Source organism: Thermobia domestica, chromosome 14, assembly GCF_964235325.1.
Source record: "Thermobia domestica chromosome 14, izTheDome1.hap1.1, whole genome shotgun sequence".
Classification (NCBI taxonomy): Eukaryota; Metazoa; Arthropoda; class Insecta; order Zygentoma; family Lepismatidae; genus Thermobia; species Thermobia domestica.
In genome coordinates, this window is record NC_137467.1 from 136,846,387 (window position 1) to 136,864,484 (window position 18,098).

The 18,098-nt window shown below is 36.5% G+C and overlaps 1 protein-coding gene across 2 annotated transcripts in view; it reads right to left on the reverse strand.

The window, feature by feature from the left end:
- LOC145670340 (periodic tryptophan protein 2 homolog) overlaps positions 1-18,098 on the reverse strand; it is a 118,775-nt gene that overhangs the window by 2,387 nt on the left and 98,290 nt on the right. For both annotated transcript variants that reach the window (XM_081738887.1, XM_081738886.1), the window contains exons 15-18: positions 12,860-13,034; positions 8,316-8,459; positions 5,442-5,516; positions 1,704-1,929 (exon numbers count right to left, since the gene is read on the reverse strand). In XM_081738887.1, the coding sequence (XP_081595013.1) occupies positions 1,704-1,929; positions 5,442-5,516; positions 8,316-8,459; positions 12,860-13,034 (620 nt within the window). The remainder of the gene's footprint in view (positions 1-1,703; positions 1,930-5,441; positions 5,517-8,315; positions 8,460-12,859; positions 13,035-18,098) is intronic.

Here is an 18,098-nt window from a genome sequence, read left to right on the forward strand (position 1 = left end):
ATAAGATCTTTACATTAATATATTGCTCTTGAAACCAAGGGTACATTCAAGGTACTACTATATTCAGGCTAATACAGTCCCTGTATTAATCAATCACTTCTAAAACAAAGGGAGCATTCGAGATCGTACTATATTCAGACTAACACAGCCCTTAAATTAATAAGTCGCTATATTCAAATAAATAAGGTCTCTATATTAATAAATTGACCCTAAAACCAAGGGAACATTCGAGGTCCACTATATAAAGGCCAATACGGTCCCTACATCAATAAATCGCTCCTAAAACCCAAGAGGCATTCGAAGTCGTACAATATTCACCCCAATATGGTTTCTGTATTAATAAAGTCACTCCTGAAACCAAGGGAATATTCGATGTCATTTAGGCTAATACGGTCTACATTATTAAAATCGCTCTTGAAACCAAGAAGGCATTCGAGATCGTACTATATTCAAGCTAATAGGCCCCTATATTAATAAATCGCTCCTGAAACCAAGGAGACATTCAAAGTCGTACTATATTCAAACAAATAAGGTCTCTATATTAATAAATTGCCCTTAAAACCAAGGGAACATTCCAGGTCCTACTATATAAAGGCCAATGCGGTCCCTATATCAATAAATCCCTCCTAAAAACAAAGGGACATTCGAAGTCGTACAATATTCACCCCATTATGGTTCATGTATTAATAGTCACTCCGAAACCAAGGGAATAGTTGATGTTATTCAGGCTAATACGGTCTACATTATTAAAATCGCTCTTGAAACCAACGGAACATTCGAGCTCCTACTCCATTCAGGCTAATATGGTCCCTATTAATCAATCGCTTCTGAAACCAAGGAGGCATTCGAGATTGTACTATATTCAAGCTAATAGGCCCCTATATTAATAAATCGCTCCTGAAACCAAGGAGATATTCGAAGTCGTACTATATTCAAATAAGTAAGGTTCCTATATTAATAAATTGGTCCTGAAACCAAGGAAACATTGGAAGTCCTACTATATTCAAGCTAATACGGCCTCTATATTAATAGATCGTTCCTGAAACAACGTGAATTCGGTTACTCAGGGTAGTACGGTCCCTATATCAACAATTCGTTCTTGAAACCAAGAGAACATTCGAAGTCGTACTATATTCAGGCTAATACAATCCCTATATTAACATTTCGGTCCTGAAACCAAGGGGACATTGGAGGTCTTACTATATTCAGGCTAATACAGAACTTCCTTCAGGTATCTAACCTAAGTATTCCGAACGAAAGCCACAAGCAGTTATATTTAGCCAATAGGGACCTTTTCAGAGGTAAGGAAATATTCATAGTAAACAATAGTAACGTAGCCACTCGAATATTAATACAATTAATCTGAACAATACTCACAACTCATTTTCAAGCAATTACCTAATTGAAGACTCGCTGTATAAAACAAGGTAAGTATCATCTTGAAATTGTTTCACTTATTTTACTTTTTTAATACGTTTATGTTTTAGCTAGATTTTCATACTTCGTTGTATGCTAGGTTGTACTTCTAAGCAACAGTATTTTATATTTTGTGACGCTTGGGCACAATTTTGTATCTTCTGTCTACTGTTATAGTAACTATTGTTTTAGGCACTTACACTGTTTTCTACAGCGAGTCTCCAATTACAAAACTATAAAGCTATCACCAAGCTATACCAGTAAATAGAATACGGCAATATACTTACACTTTGCTTAGTTCGTCGTATTTCTTGGTCATATTCTTTTGTAACATAAGCAATATAGGCATAATATGCCCTGATCTTGTCTTAAGTTGTGGACCATGATGTGTAACACTTTGCTGAATCCAATTTAAGTAGAACTCAATATGTCGCGTTGATTCCAATGCTCCACCCAAAAATTTCAATAATCGTTCAACGTACACTTCAGGTAGACTCTGAACAACTAACTCAACTGAAATAAATAAACTTTAAGTCAACAAATATCGACAACAGCATATCAGACATGAGTCACGAACAGTATAATGTACACAATAATTAAGAGTCAAGTATAGCAACTTGATATATACAAGATTCTTAATGTAACAGTAAGATTTGATTTGCGCGAAGTTTAGATGATAAGTTCATGCAAATCTTTTCATTACAATCTTGTACGGTTTTCTCCTACAACCTAAACTCGTGAACATTATCGGTTGAACCTTAACCATCAGGGTAGGTCGAAAAAATCGAAAGTGAGAGAATAGCACACAAAAATTGCAACTTGCTTTACGTAACGTATAACGATATAGATAGGCATAAACTTTTAAATCAACCCTCGTATTTGCCCAGCATCAACTCTTAGAAATATAACGCAATCAGCTAACATTTGGAGGAGAAAGAAACACAGGAATTTGTTACCCAAAAGGTACCTCAATTTTCCAGACAGCCCTGCTTCCTCCCGTCAGTCCAAACAAGGTAAAGAATTTTGTTACCCTTGTGCTGAACGCCCACGCAGCAAAACTCATGTGATGACAGATTTTACGTGATAATGTAAAATCTATCAATAATAATTAATTTCATGATTTATTGAAATTATCAGTGCCTTTATAGTGATTTTTATTAACCTATGGATTATCCATTATACATTATTAGTAAAATAAAGAAGCAAAAACTTAATGTTTTCTACGAACTATATTTTAGTCTGCTAGTGTATTCTTACGCTGTTTGACTGGCAACTATGTGACGCATGAACAGACGCGTCAGAGCGGTCTTAAAACTTCAAAAACTAAGATGGACAGAAACTAAGCTCTCATATATGCAAAACACATCAGTAAATATAAAATGTGAAAACGTTCAAAGATATTTTATAAGTCTTGCGATTTCAAGTTAACAAAACATTTTTTCAATAGTACTACTACGAAAACTTGTGATTTGTGATTTTGTTATATAAACGATACATTTTCATCTCGTACTATGATCTTTGAATGAAGAAACTCATAGAAGAGATCTAATGCACTCCAGAATTGAAGACGACGCATAAACTCATCTTTATTCAACAATGCACTAGTGAATTTTTAGCATTGTATCCGCCGATCGCGAATATCGTGCGCGTTAACGGTATCGTCTCGTAAATAATTGGGCCACCGAATAAGAAAAGAAAATTATGATGATAAATCAAAAGTGTTCTGTGTTGGTGCTTACATGTAACTATTTCAGTGTCAGTGTTGATAAATCAAAATATAAGTGTCTTACGAAATATTTCTTTTCTTTTTAAAATTCGTAGAAATTAAAATCTAATAAGATTAAATAGTGTAATTTTACATTTTCTCTCATAGTGAATCAAGGATGCTAAAGTTTTAAAACGTATGCAGTCTAAAGTAGTATGTCACCAGGTAAGGTATTTTTAAGCAGTGAGCTGCAAACGTTTACTTTCGTCTCCCACTACTCGTCTGGTGTTAGCCACACATACATGTCCCACCTTGTATTCTTTTACAGGTAGTAAGGGGTATACCTTTGGGTTGACACAACAGCGACGGTGGGCATACGGCATATGCCTCTGGTATGTGTAACGCCCGAATCCCAGGACCGTGGGAGTAAGGTTATTTGTTTTGTTACCAGTTTTTCACTATAATTCATTAATTTGTGCAATTGAATGATGTTAGAAAGAAGATTTCTAAAGAGATCCAAGGTTCGGATCCCGATAGTATTATTAGTTGGTCTTCTCGAACTGGAACAAGCAAGTATCGAATCCGCCTACCATTATATCTGGCTTTCCGTCACAGGAACAGATAATGAACGAACCCGGCACCCTTATATCTGACGTCCTGAACAGAAACATACTAGGATTAATAGTAAAATGTGTTCTGACCTCCCAAACTACCATTATAAACGAATTGGCAAAATTTGAACAAAATCAGTTAATATCTTTTACTGCCACAAGGGGGATAAAGTTTGAAAGGGACAGGACCTTGGGTATGTGTCGAAACTCGGTAAATGGTACCTTATCCGCTAACATCTCAACGGAAGCAGAAACAAGTGAGCACCTGCAATTCCCTGCTTACCCGTTAAGACGTGAGCTATTTCTGGTCAGAAAGGTGACAGAGGATGAAAGATGGGCTCTCTACAATAACATTACACGCAAACGTCAATGGGCACCTAAAGGGGAACCTCAGGAACTGTGCCAAAATACGACCGCCATCCGTGCAAAGTGACGTTGAGTGTTAGGTAGGATATCCGTGGGAAGAAGGGAACCACACATGGAAAGAAGGACTTGTACTAAGATCGAGGAATGTGACTGAGAGAACGTTTCCCCACTCTACGTTTTCACCAGATTTTGCACCAACAGACTTTTTTTTTTAAAGCCTGCAAAGCCACCTTTCCGGAAAAACAATGAACGATGAGGATGATGTGCAACAAATAGCAATCCAGTTCTTTGCTTTCAAAATCGGAGACTCGTTTCAGCGAGGGATTCAACAACTGGTTAACAGGTATCATGTGTTGTGACTATTTTCCTGACTAACGACAGTGTTCCATGTAAACTATCGTTTTTTCCTCACGGCGCAAAGGTACACACTTATAGGATGACCAGGTATATAATAATGTTATTTTGTATTCCTCGTCCGTGCAATCTTGTGCTTACGTTTGCATTCTTTTTAATTTAATGCTCTTCTCTTGAATTTATGTTGGTATTTCGACTCGAGCAGAAGTCACCGTTTCTTACCTCTTGCAGACTGTAACGAATGATGAAAATATAGGAGCTTCAGCCTATAGAAGGTACGAAACGATTCCGAACATAGAACATGATTCCCGCGTAAGTCAAATGTCACCATAAATATTATTATTATTATTATTATTATTATTATTATTATTATTATTATTATTATTATTATTATTATTATTATTATTATTATTATTATTATTATTATTATAAAATTAAATGAAATCTTTGTGGTTTACGTCCCACGATTATGCCCGCTAGACTAAACGAGACGATGATGATGAGAAATGAATGAAGAAAGTGAAAGGAAACGGGAGAATCCCGAGGAAACCCACGCACACGGTGTTTGTCCATCACAAAGTGCACTTGGCGCGAGCTGGGATCGAATCAAGGATCCCATGCGCCAGAGGTGAACGCTCTACCACTGAGCCACCGCGGCCCCTAATAGAGAGAGGAATAACAGTGTAAAGTTAAGCACATTATTATTATTGGCTGAACCTTAACCGCGTTGTATTTATTACGATAGTGATTTTAAAAAAGTCATTTACGTCCCAACTGCAGCAGAACGCCTAACGGCATGACCCACGTTCGATTTCATGTTGAAACAGCAATGTGAGATAACTGAAGAGTTAATCAATTAAGAGGTGGAGAATTCTGTTTTTGAGGGCCTGGAATAATGTCACTTGGAATCGATGTACTGAACATGCATCAACAAGATGAAGATGTACAGTTTTGCTGTACTCAAAATATATAATTACAAAAAATCTTACCATCTTTGTGTGGAATATTCTCTAACACTTCTTGAATTAAATTCTGTTCATTTAACCTCATGGACATCATAAGAGCTGAAAAGTTAAAAAGAATTCTATATTCAGTAGACGTACTTTTTAAATAATAGTTATACTTAGTTTGTAATAAACAAAATAGTTTTAACATACAGTTATTAAAATTAAATAATAATGTTATTTAAAAAGTAGTTCACAGAATACCAAAACAACATGATACGTAATCAAATGCAGTTGAGTTCGTTCCTCTAGTTGCTGCCTTAACTTAGATTTTCGGGGAAATGTTATTCTGGCAACACTGTAATTTCTATGGATGGCAACACTGAAAAATCTTCACGTTCAGACTTGCTCCTGTAGAATAGCATTATCTATGATTGTGGTAAGTTGCACTTCATTATCTCCTTTCATTTATGAAAAACAAGCAAAAGAAAAATGGTAAATTTTGTATTATTTTTAGTAAGTCAGGCTCTTAAATGTTTAAATACAGGTTTATGTTGTTCATTACTCTTCATAGACAAATGAAATCAAAAAGTAATTTTTTACTTATGTCTAGCTGAAATGCCCGTTCCTCGCACCGGTAGAGTACGTTTATGGAAAATACTTGCATCTCCTTCTCCCTTAGTATACGTATTTCAATGAAAGTATTATGATTGGCATAAACTCGGAAATATTTCACCCTCTAAAATACGCCCTTTAATCAACGAGCGAAGTAGCTCAAGTGGTAGAGCGTTGGCTTCGGGAGGTCGTGGGTTCGAATCCCGCTGCCGACCATCCTGACTGAGGTTTTCCAGGGTTTCCCTCAGTCCTACCAGGCAAATGCCGGGATGGTACCTACTAAAAACAGGCCCTGGCCGATACCTTCCCAAATCCTTTCCATTGTTATTGTTGTTGTTGGAAATCCAGTGTAAAATGGCCTCTGAGCTGTATCTGGTGATTGTTAAATAAATAAATTGTTATGATTAAAAAATTCAGTTTGTTCCAAAAGTCATTTCAAAAGGATCAACCGTTTTTCGACTCTGAAAGGTATGAATTCGACAGAAATCTCAAGTCGTTTTTGACATTTTATCCTTCCCCTTTTTCCTCAGCCAATCGGGCTGAATTTGAACTTAAATGACATTGAGAGCGGATTAGGATTAGAATTTAGATTTCTGGGCTTTTGGCATCTATTGTCATGTTAGTCCGTTACATATGAGTCCGTCATCCCTCATATGAGCACACTGTCCGAGGAAAGGGAAGGAAGAAAGGATTAGAAAAAAAAAAAAAAAAAAAAAAAAAGAATTCGGCCTGGGACGACCTGTATCAGGGTGTCTACTGGAATACCAGAAAGTAAATTCATGACTTCATGACCTTTTTGTTCAAATTTTCATGACCATGGCGATAAAAATTTACCATTAGTAATAATAAACCCCTACCATCAGTGGTGCATCGGTTAAAGATGAAGATCACATTATGTTCTTATTTGTCTAATGTACATAATGTCGATTAGCTGACAACTAATTTTAAAATGCAAGAGCAATTTAAAAGGCAGTAAACAAATTTTTAATTGCGGTTCTTAAATATCACTTATTGTGAATCTTAAAGAAAGAATCTAAAATTCTGCCGCCTTGTGCTCGAGCACAGAATAGCACTTACCTAAATACGGGCCTGCTCTTACCAGTGAATCACTCTATACTGTATTTGAAGTTTTAATTCTGAGTATAATTATCCATCTAGCAGAAATTTGTCTGAAATTAAGCACTCAGAGAACTGCCCAAAGACAAAACAAATTATAAAAGAAATTCGTTTTACAAAAATAGATCATCAAATTTTAAATCTGCAAACTCAAACGAATAATATTATTTGCATAAGTTTAAAGGCCCAAAAATACACAATTTACATTTCTTAGAAGTAAAGAAATAGCAGATCAGAAAGTTGGACAGTAAAAAGTTGTTACTATATTACAGAGACTAGAAGATGAAATGGGGAGCAGCTAGGAAGACAGTAAAGTACCAGTTAGCCAGCACTAACTGGTGGGGGAAATTCTCACAATTACTGACCTGATACAACTGTTTCAGTACATGCAGTATGAGGTATAAAAATATACTCTGAGATTTCAGATTTTCATGACCAGTTGGGTAAATAAAGGACTTTTTCATGGCTTTCATGACCACTAAGCAAAATATATGACCTTTTCATGACTTTTATGACCACTAAGCAAAATATATGACTTTTTCATGACCACTAAGCAAAATATATGACTTTTTCATGGCTTTCATGACCACTAAGCAAAATATATGACTTTTTCATGGCTTTCATGACCACTAAGCAAAATATATGACTTTTTCATGACTTTCATGACCACTAAGCAACATATATGACTTTTTCATGACCTGGCTGAAATGAGACTTAAACGGCATCGAGAATGTCACTATTCATCTCAGCAACTCAGTAAACTATGGATTAGACACTAATAACCGTCGTTTTCAATCCTTTGTATATGTACCCCCTCCTACTCCCCTTACGTCGGCTAGGGGTTATTCCCCCACAATATTCTTTTTCAGATCGTAGTTAATATGTGTACCAAGTTTGGTTACAATTGCTCCAGGCGTATCAGAGTTATGGTGGAACATACATATATACATTTTTATATATGAGCGGCTAGGGGAAACAATGGTATGTCATCTTTTCTAACTTTCGACTAAACTGCAAAAGAAGATTTAACATTTCCATGCAATTCAATGCAATGATACATACCAAACAAATTTCCCCTGCCATCTGCGAGTGCAAACTACCTACATAGTGTTGCAATTTCACAGGAAGTGGTGCTTATATTATGTCGCCAGAGAAGTTCATATATAAAAGATTAATTCGTACTCTAACCTTTTGCATATTCCTTTTTCGCCAAGGTAGATCTGATGGAGTCTGGAGTTACATCAATATCGAGAAGAAAAGGATCGAACAACAGAGTATGATCTAACGAGTACACCAGAAGACCTTCAGTTGTGGCCGCTGCCCATGCCTGACCTATTAAAAAAAATATATATATATATATTAATTTGAGCAAAGCTACATGGATTCGCACACTACTATTATTGGAAATTTTCTCTCTTTCTCCCCCGGCTACTGATATTAGCTGCATGGCTGCACTAACGAGCTGAAACTACAGGACTATTATGACCGATGTTCTTTATTTGAAGCACAGTAGCTCTCGAATTTGAAAGCTCGGTATACAAGTTCAACCAGCCCTATAGTTGAATTCTTGCTAGACACATTGCGAACGTACAATGATTGATTGTTGCAATATTTACCGCACTGCATAAGTTCGTTAGCAGTTAAGTATAGTCTATAGACACAATGACGCATAGACATTACTTTTCTTATGAATTTTCACGAAAGAAAAATTAGCGTTACGCTGAGAAAGTATTACTATCATTGTGACCAGTATATGGTCAATCCATTTCTCTGCTAATTGGATATTGAGCTCCCTTCTTGGCCCAAAGAAAGGTCGAACTGAAATGTATATGAAATGAAATCTTTCAGTTTTATGTCCCACGATTATGCCGGATAGGCTAAAGGAGACGGTGATGATGAGGAATGAATGAAACGGTTGAATGAAGAATGTGGGAGGAAACGCGAGAACCCCGAGAAAACCCACGCACACGGTGTTTGTCCACCACAAAACTGACTTGGCGCGAGCTGGGATCGAACTAAAAACCCAGGCACTACAGGTGAACGCTCTACCATTGAGTCCCTTAAACATAACTTTAAAAAAAATACTTCACAATTTTTATTTCCGCTGGTACCAGTATTAGTCTACGTATCTGAATTTCGCTACATGTGAACTATATATCCTTCAAATAAAGAACATCATTTGCACTAGTCACGAAAATAATTTTTACAAGACATAATATTTTAAGTATAGGGCAAATTTTAGTGTGATCACAAGAATTAATTAAGAATAGACGTAGAATTAATCGAAGTTCATCAATCAGACGCGTATTTAGGACATAGTCGCATTCAAGAGGATAAGGTGAGATCCATTTTCTACGTAGCTCTTTCCTATTACAAGGCATAGTTTTATGTAAAATAGTGACTAAGAAGAATTACATTTCCTCCTTGTGTATCTCTCTTACTGGATTTTCAATAACGGTCATCTTTGATTTAGGATTATAGTTGAACACTTATAGCGAAGTAGCTCAAGTGGTAGAGCGTCGGCTTCGCATTCGGAAGGTCGTGGGTTCGAATCCCGCTGCCGACCATCCTGACTGAGGTTTTCCAGGGTTTCCCTCAGTCCTACCAGGCAAATGCCGGGATGGCACTTACTAAACAGGCCCTGGCCGATACCTTCCCAAATTCTTTCCATTGTTGTTGTTAGATATCCAGTGTAAAATGGCCTCTGAGCTGTATCTGGTGATTGTTAAATAAATAAATAAATATATCAGATCTACCGGAAAGGTTTGTTCGATCTTGCAACAATAAACTCTATTCTCTTCTACACATTAATAATTATGTGCATTAATATCATACATAGTCATGTGTTTTCATTATATGAATACTGAATAATGTTAAGAACTGTAATGGATTTTCCTACAATTCTTAGCCCTGAAAGATGTATCTCGATACTGTTCGTTTGCGTCATTAAATACTGTATGAATTCCAACAAGGAGTATGAGTTGAGTGTTCTGTTTGGATCAGTGGGTGGGTGGGTAATCCGGACGCAGTACTAGTCGTACGTGCAGAAGATAGTTCCGTTTCATTTTATTTATTTATTGATACATACTTCTGGGCATCCATCGCCTTAAGCCGGTCATATATGAGGAATGATGTCCTTCGACGAACAAACTATATGGGGAACGGGAAAACAAGAAAAAAAATGGAAAAGAAAGGAAGCGGTGTGGTACCTGCGTTAGGTATCATCCCGGTATTTGCCTGATGCAAATGAGGAAAATCCACGAAAAAACCTCACTAAGGATAGCTAGCCTGAAAAAGCTGTTACACATGGACTGAGTCTCCTTACTAGGAACCGAACATGAGACCGTTCGTACCAAAGGCGAGAGCGTAAGTGACTACGCTACGCGAAGCCATAGAAGACAATTCCAGAAATTCAAGAAGGTAGACCTAACGCTTAAAGATAAATCGCGCTCTGGACGGCAATCCATTATTGATGATAGTGCTCTCCGTAATGTATCGATTGAAGTCGCATTTTAATTACATCAGAAATTGCACAGAACCTATGATAGTGGTTAATAAATATTTTCTGACCATATCAAACAGTTGGAATTTGTGAGAAAATACTTCAAATGGATTCATATGAACTGTCTGAGAAGTATCGACAAGACCATGTGACTATCAGTTCACCTCTCCTTGCTAGGTATACAAACGAACCGTTTTTAGGTCTCTTGTATCAGTAAATGAGAATGAAAAGTGGAACCTACGAAGAAGTGTTTACTAAAAGAGCTTATAGCTAAACAGGCCACGCCATTTCTTCTACACGATGACTCTCAAAGACGAAATTGTCAATCTTGTTAATACAGTGGGATACGAGAGGACCAATTCATCATGAATTACTTGGAAGTAAAATGAGACCATATTTTTTTTTTCTGCATTACGTTGGAAGACATGAATGAAAAACTCAACGAAGTACGGCCAGACGTAGCGAACGGAAAAGATGTAATTCTGTTGAATGATAATGTAAGACCTAATGTTCCTGAAACAACTCGGCACAAAATAGCGGAGCTTGGTTGAAAAGTTTTAAATCAACCTTATATTGCTCCCACATAGTACCACCTCCTTTTGCCTCTTCAAAATCCCTTAAATGGAAATAAATAAAAAATGAATATAATGTGGAAAATGTTGACACAGTTTCTACACTCTAAAGACGAAGCATTCTACAGAAGAGGGATTAAAAAGATGGGATGAGGTTGTGACCAGCCTTGGAAATTATGTAAAACAATACAGTTATCCCACCCCGAAATAATGTTGCTTTTATAGGAGCTTTAAAACGAATAGTACATTCCGGTAGACCTTATATATGAAGGGTGGCGCGAGCCGACTGACACATTTCAAACTTGAATATTGCGCTGGCGTAATAACTTATATTGGTTGGCGGGATGGGAACCGAAAGAGGAAGAAAATGACACGCTATATAGTCAGTCGCAATGGAGCACAGAACATTGTGTTACCTCAGTTCGTAGTTATTAAGAAACTAAGTCTTATACAGGTTCTTAGAGAAAGAATGGTGGGGTTTCGTGAGGTTGCTGTACAGGGTTAAATGTTGATTGATGCAATGTTTCGTTTGGCTCCTATTCATCTAGTGGGAATACAAAATCCAATGCTACCTGCATCCACTATACTGTGACGAAAAACATATTAAAATTCGTTTACATACCATTATGTGTTTTATGCATGCACCATTGTCAGCACGATAAACGTCCATGCGCTAAAAAAATTTATGCCAGACTCTGTTGATAATATCTGGTTTAATAGTACCAATTACCTCGTTGATTCTTGCTTTCAGGTAGTTCACATTATCGCTTTTAACACTGTACAAAATGACTGATAAAAGCCAACAAGAAAAATTCAATGATGTGAGGTCGGGTCGGAAACAGCAAAATCGAAATTCGTTGAATGAAATGTTTTAGCTATGGAACTAAATATGGAAAAGGAAGAGTCTTAAATATGATTTAGCAATCCTGAACATCCCCGTTATACTGGCGTTAATTACAGCAACATTTCACTATATATGGAACATCAAACTATTACCATATACCAGTACGGTAGTAACCCTTTGTGGACACGTGGTTAAGAGGCCCCATTACGGCAAAATTAAAATACCGCTAATTTTACAGTAGTTATGAGATATCGTCAAATACATACAAGATAATCGAAATGTGGAACAAGAGCGTCCTAGACAATATTATTTTACATGAGATAGAGTTATCACGATTCACTTATCTGCTTTCGATTTCCAGCCATTTACAAAATCGACATTTATTTTGGCGTTTCTAAATGGCTGCAAACGGAAAGCTACTAGTTGACTCGTGATAACGGTACCTTATGCAAAATAATATTGTCTAGGGCGCTCTTGTTCCACATTTCGATTATCTTTTATATATTTGAAGATATCACTTAATTACTGTAAAATTAGCGGTATTTTAATTTCGCAGTGATTATTCCTCTTAAGACGCGTGTCTTCTGTGCACGTGGACATTGGTTTGATTCCTAGGTGCGGATGCAAACATGAGTAGCAAGTCCTGTTTCACATAGCCTGGGTTCGGAAAAGGGACGTTAAACTCTTATCAATCAGATAACACGCTACAACCTCGGAACAACATTAAATATTAAAATATCAATTCCTATTTCTCAATATTCAATATTAATATATGAATTATATATTAAATTTTCAAAAATAAAATCAACCATACCTGTAGGTGAGAAACGAATACAAGATACTCTAACTTCCGGTTTAAAGGCTCTGGACGCCATATCTCCTTTCTTCACTCCTGGTAATCTAATAGCTGTACCTCCCTCTTCGCCTTCCCGTTCTTCAATCAGAGCCAGGTTTCCGAATTCAGTCATTTTTCGGCGGTTGATGAAGTCCTAAAACACCAAATGAAACACACTATATAACATTTTAAATTGCAAAATTAAATTCAAAGTGTATTGTGGTATAACTAATTTGTTTTAATAGAACTGTATAAAAACCAGCAAAATGAAGGGAAGTATGTATTCAAATCATTCTATTCGGGTGATTCTATCTTCACATCGCCTTACGCTTCTAGGAATAAAAATTATATGATTTTCAGATCATATTAAAGCGAGAGTGAAATTCCATACTGGTCAATTATGAAATGAAAATGAAACTGTTACCTTACCGCCACCTTCTTTCTTTGATTCAGAAAATTTAGCCAAACACGACGTTAAACTGGGTTAGAGTAATCGGAACCGAAGAAAAATTGAGAGTTAAAAAAATCTTATTTATATTGAGGTCCTTTTTGAAATAACAGGACACGTTGAATAACTTATCTTTATATGTTGCGAAAACTGTAAGCACTTTGCTATTGAGCCACCGTGTCCTCCTCCCTCCCAACCCTGCTTAAAGCCCTGCAGACACCTTCGACTCCAACTTCCTGTACTCTGCACTTCCTGCATGATAGATAGAAATTTTAAGGAAAAGCAGTTCGATTACTTGCCCGAGATTTTTCAAATCTGCAAATGTAAGTAAGTTGAACTTCCGAACATGTATGCAGAATTTTAAGTGGATGAAACATTGGTTCATTTAATGAAACCAGGGTAACGAGTGTTATTTTCATTTCATAATAATAAGTTATATAAAAATGAAACTAGTAACATTTTCCATGTTGACTTTATTCTCTTTCGTCTCTCACCAATCTACGTTAGTAGCACTTAAAAAAAAAAAAAAAAAAAAGTAATTACAATTTACTTCAAGTTTATTTACCATGTAATTATGAGTTTCTGAAGTTCTTCAAAACTGATTCTCTAGCAGAAAAACTTAGTAACAATTTTTACCAAAATAATTATTCAATTTCCATACATTGTTGTGATATTACGTGGTAACAAAATGCAAAAGAATGCTAGGAATATATAATATATCGTCGCATGAGGACCAAAGAAACGTAAATCCAAAAATGCGGTTTTCGTGTTCTTCATGTTTGGACATAATTTTGAAAGCCCCACTTGGTGTAAATAGAACGTAACGTCATCTGTTCTTGTCGATCATCTGTTGTAATGTAGCTCAATTACCATCTTATTAAAAATAAATCTTTCTTAGAAAATATTATTATTGTTCTCTCGCCTATAAACCTACGAAAATGGAGTTACGTTCCTCTAGTTCTCATGCGACGATATACAGTGTAAAAAGCAGTTTGTGTTCATACTTTTATTTGTTTCATTCATTCATTTTGAGTTTCACGTCCCTTTCCGCAGCGAGGCTATATGAGACGGGACCTACCGATTAACGTGGAATCCGAACCACATGTGCTCCCGCCGGGAATCGAACCCGGGTCCCCCACGCCAAAGGCGCGCACGCTAACCGCTTAGCCACGAAGGACCTCATATACTTTTGTTTTCTCATTCATCAATTTCCATGTCACTCTCCTTATGCTTAAAAAGAAACTGTTTCTTACTATCGACAATGTCTGCAGAAGAATAGATGAAAACATTTATGAATTATCGAGAAAACATTTCACTTCGAGAATTATCAGGTACGTTATTCGTATGTTATTATATTGATCCTGTACTTATCACGCAAGAATTGAATTATCTGTACCCAAAAATGGTAATCATCCCAAGTAGTATTCAGATTTTCTTATTATTTAATAGTATAAATAAATTAGAAATCGATTGCAATAAGCACACTATCAACAATAGTTAAATACCTACTTAAAATGCCTTGAGAATGTTCTTTATAAAAATAAAATGAATGAAGTTTTACGTCCCACGTTTATGCCGGATAGGTGAGTTTGAGTTTTAACATCTCGTTCAGCAGCGAGGCTATACGAGACGTGGACCTACTGATTAACGTAGAATCCGAACCATGAGCTCCCGCCGGAGGATCAAATCCGGCTCTCCCACGCCAAAGGCACATACGCTAATCGCTTAGCCACGAAGGAGCTCATTATGTTGGCTAGGCTAATAGAGACGATGATGATTACTACCACTGAGCTACCGCGGCCCCAGAATGTTTTTTAAGTAACTGGAAATAATGAAGATTGTTTTGCCTTTCATACACAATCTTTGTTGGTTCCGGTTGTTCGAAACAAATATAACCAAGACATAAAATGATAATTCTATTCCCTACACCCTTCCGAAAAGTCCTCCCTACTTTTCTCTTTTTCCGACAATACCCCCTATATTATGATAGGAAGAAAGAAATGTTGCCAAATTATGATCTTTGTGCTCAAATTTGTTCAAAGGTTACGGTTTTGATCGTTTTCAAGTATGAACAAGACAACATAAGAATTTAAAAAAATCTTAGTCAGTGTGGGTTTTTAATATTGATGGGCACAAAAACCGGTTTCGGTTTTCTTCAAAACCGGTTCCGGTTTTATCAAAATTTCTATTTCTGACCAGAATAGTGTTTCGTTGTTCTCCGGAAACCGAATCCGTTTCCATAGAAATAGTTTTATGTTTTTCCAAAAGTTTTCACAGAAACCAGTTTTGGAGAAAACCGAAACCGGTTTCGGTAAAAAAAAAAATACTGAACCAGTTTTGGAGAAAACCGAAACCGGTTTCGGTAAAAAATACCGAACCAGTTTTGGAGAAAACCGAAACCGGTTTCGGTAAAAAATACCGAACGTTTTGGAGAAAACGGAAACCGGTTTCGGTGAAAAACCGAACCGTTTTTTGGATAAAACCGAAATGTCCGTTTTTCTAGATACCGGTTTTCGGTTTTTATAAAAAACAGGTTTTGCCCATCCCTAGTTTTTAATTGAAAAAGCTTGTGAAATTAAATTAAACCTTTCAATTTACCGTCCTACGATTATGCCCTTTAGACTACGGAAGACGGACGATTAAGGCAGGCTAGGGATGACAGGAAATTACTGGAATGAGAATATGGTAGGAAACAGGAGTACCCCGAGAAATGCAACGGATACGATGTTGCCCACCACAAACTTACTTGGCCGCTCAGCCGTGAACTGCATGTTATATAGATGTAACAACAGGTAGAAGACATCTCCTTCACAATAATTCCAATGTGACCAATAAAATACCCAGTTTCTAGAAATTAATTATCGCAATTAACATGACATTTTAAGTACGTCTTTAATCATTATAAATAAACTAACTAACTAACTCTATGGCCTATGGAACCCGGAGGTTCAATGCCGCGTTCACAAAAGCTCTCCACTGAATTCTATCCTTAGCTAATTGCATCCAGTTTCTACTTTGTATTCCAATCTCTGCGAGATCCATCTTAATATTGTCCTCCCATCTGCGTCTGGGTCTTTCTAATGGTCGTTTTCCGATTGGTCTTCCAGTCAAGACTTTGAAACGTTTCTACTTTCTTCCATTCTAGCTACATGACCCGCCCACCTAAGCCTCCTAGACTTGACGACCCTAACAATGTTGGGTAAACCATATAAATTATGTAGTTCCTCGTTATGAAGTTTCCGCCAATCCCCATTCCCGTTCCTCTTGGGTCCGAATATTCGTCTCAGGATCTTGTTCTCAAATACTTTCAGTCAAATAAATAAATAAATAAATAAATATGGTTAGTTTTGTGTACAGAACCAGCTTAAAATAACAATGAATCAGTACCGTTACTTATTCGATCCAGAACAAATTCCATCTCAGAATTACTTTTCTGAACATAGATATGTTCAACCGTCTTGTCTCGTCTTTACCTTCCTCATCTGATATAGAAACGTACATCTAGTATGTGAGGCAAGAAACGACAAGTTTTTATGGTTTGTGAAGCTATATTTTTCGTCTTTATTTCATGACGGTGTTGCTCAGCCAGTATGAATAAAGAAGACTTCGAAGTCAGATTGAAACCAGGGTTGGCAAAAACCTTGTTTTTTATTGAAAAAAACCAAAACACAGTTTTTTTTGGTTTAAACCCGTTTTTTTTTTTTTTTTTTTTTTGTTTTTGTTTAAACCAGGTTTTTTTGGTTTAAATAATTTACTCTATGTATTTATATTAGATATGGATAGAAATTAGTTTGTTTCGCCTTGGTGTTATTATGCAACAACAAGGCTATGCTGGAAGGGGGGTCACATAAGCTTAAAGCAGAATCCAAACTGTTTCTCGGCTTACATCCAAGAGAAATTGTCCATTTCGACAAGAAACCGGGACTAATTGGTCTCAAATGCGATTGCCGACTCACTCACAAAGGACTCCTGATAAAAATACGTTGTACTGATTTTTACATAGGCCTAGTTGTTAATATAATTGTCAAGAGTCATTTCAGGACAAAATGATAAACAGTTACACAAATAAAAACATTATACTGAATTATATATAAATCGGGAAACTCCCGCCTTAGTCATTGGGAAAATCCTGTTATTACTTTAAATGTACTTGTATGTAAAATTTTAAGGTCAACGTATCATAATCACTATGCTAAAACTGAGGTATTAAATTACAAATTTGGTATGAGATATCATTCAATAAAATTAAAATAAAGTCGAACCCAAGCTGATGTTGGAAGCTACGTAGGCAGTTGATAAATTTTGCCAATTTCTATCAATAAGAGGCAAGCTTGGCTTCTTTATAAAACAATAAGCATTCATTTAAGTAGAAATATATAGTTTGGCTTCGTTTCGTATGTTTAGGCTTAACATCCTTATAAAATACCAAGGTTATCTCGGAGAAGACTTTCGTTTAAAGACACACACCGAATCGCTACTTGGTTTACACTTGAAAGATGGGTTGTGGTTCGACCGAGAATTGAACACGCGACCCCTTGATTAAAAGGTGAAAAGTAGATAAACAGAATGCAGATGGTGTGATATGTGGAGACGTCACCATGCAGTTCACACGATTTTTTTTAACAGCTGGTTTACCAAGGTTTAAACCATGGTTTAAACCACCTTGGTTTAAACCAGCCAATCCTGATTGAAACGGTAAGCGAAAGATCACGAACAGAGTCTCGTTCGTAGGCAATGAGTATCAGGGTGTCTACTAAATGTTCATTTTCA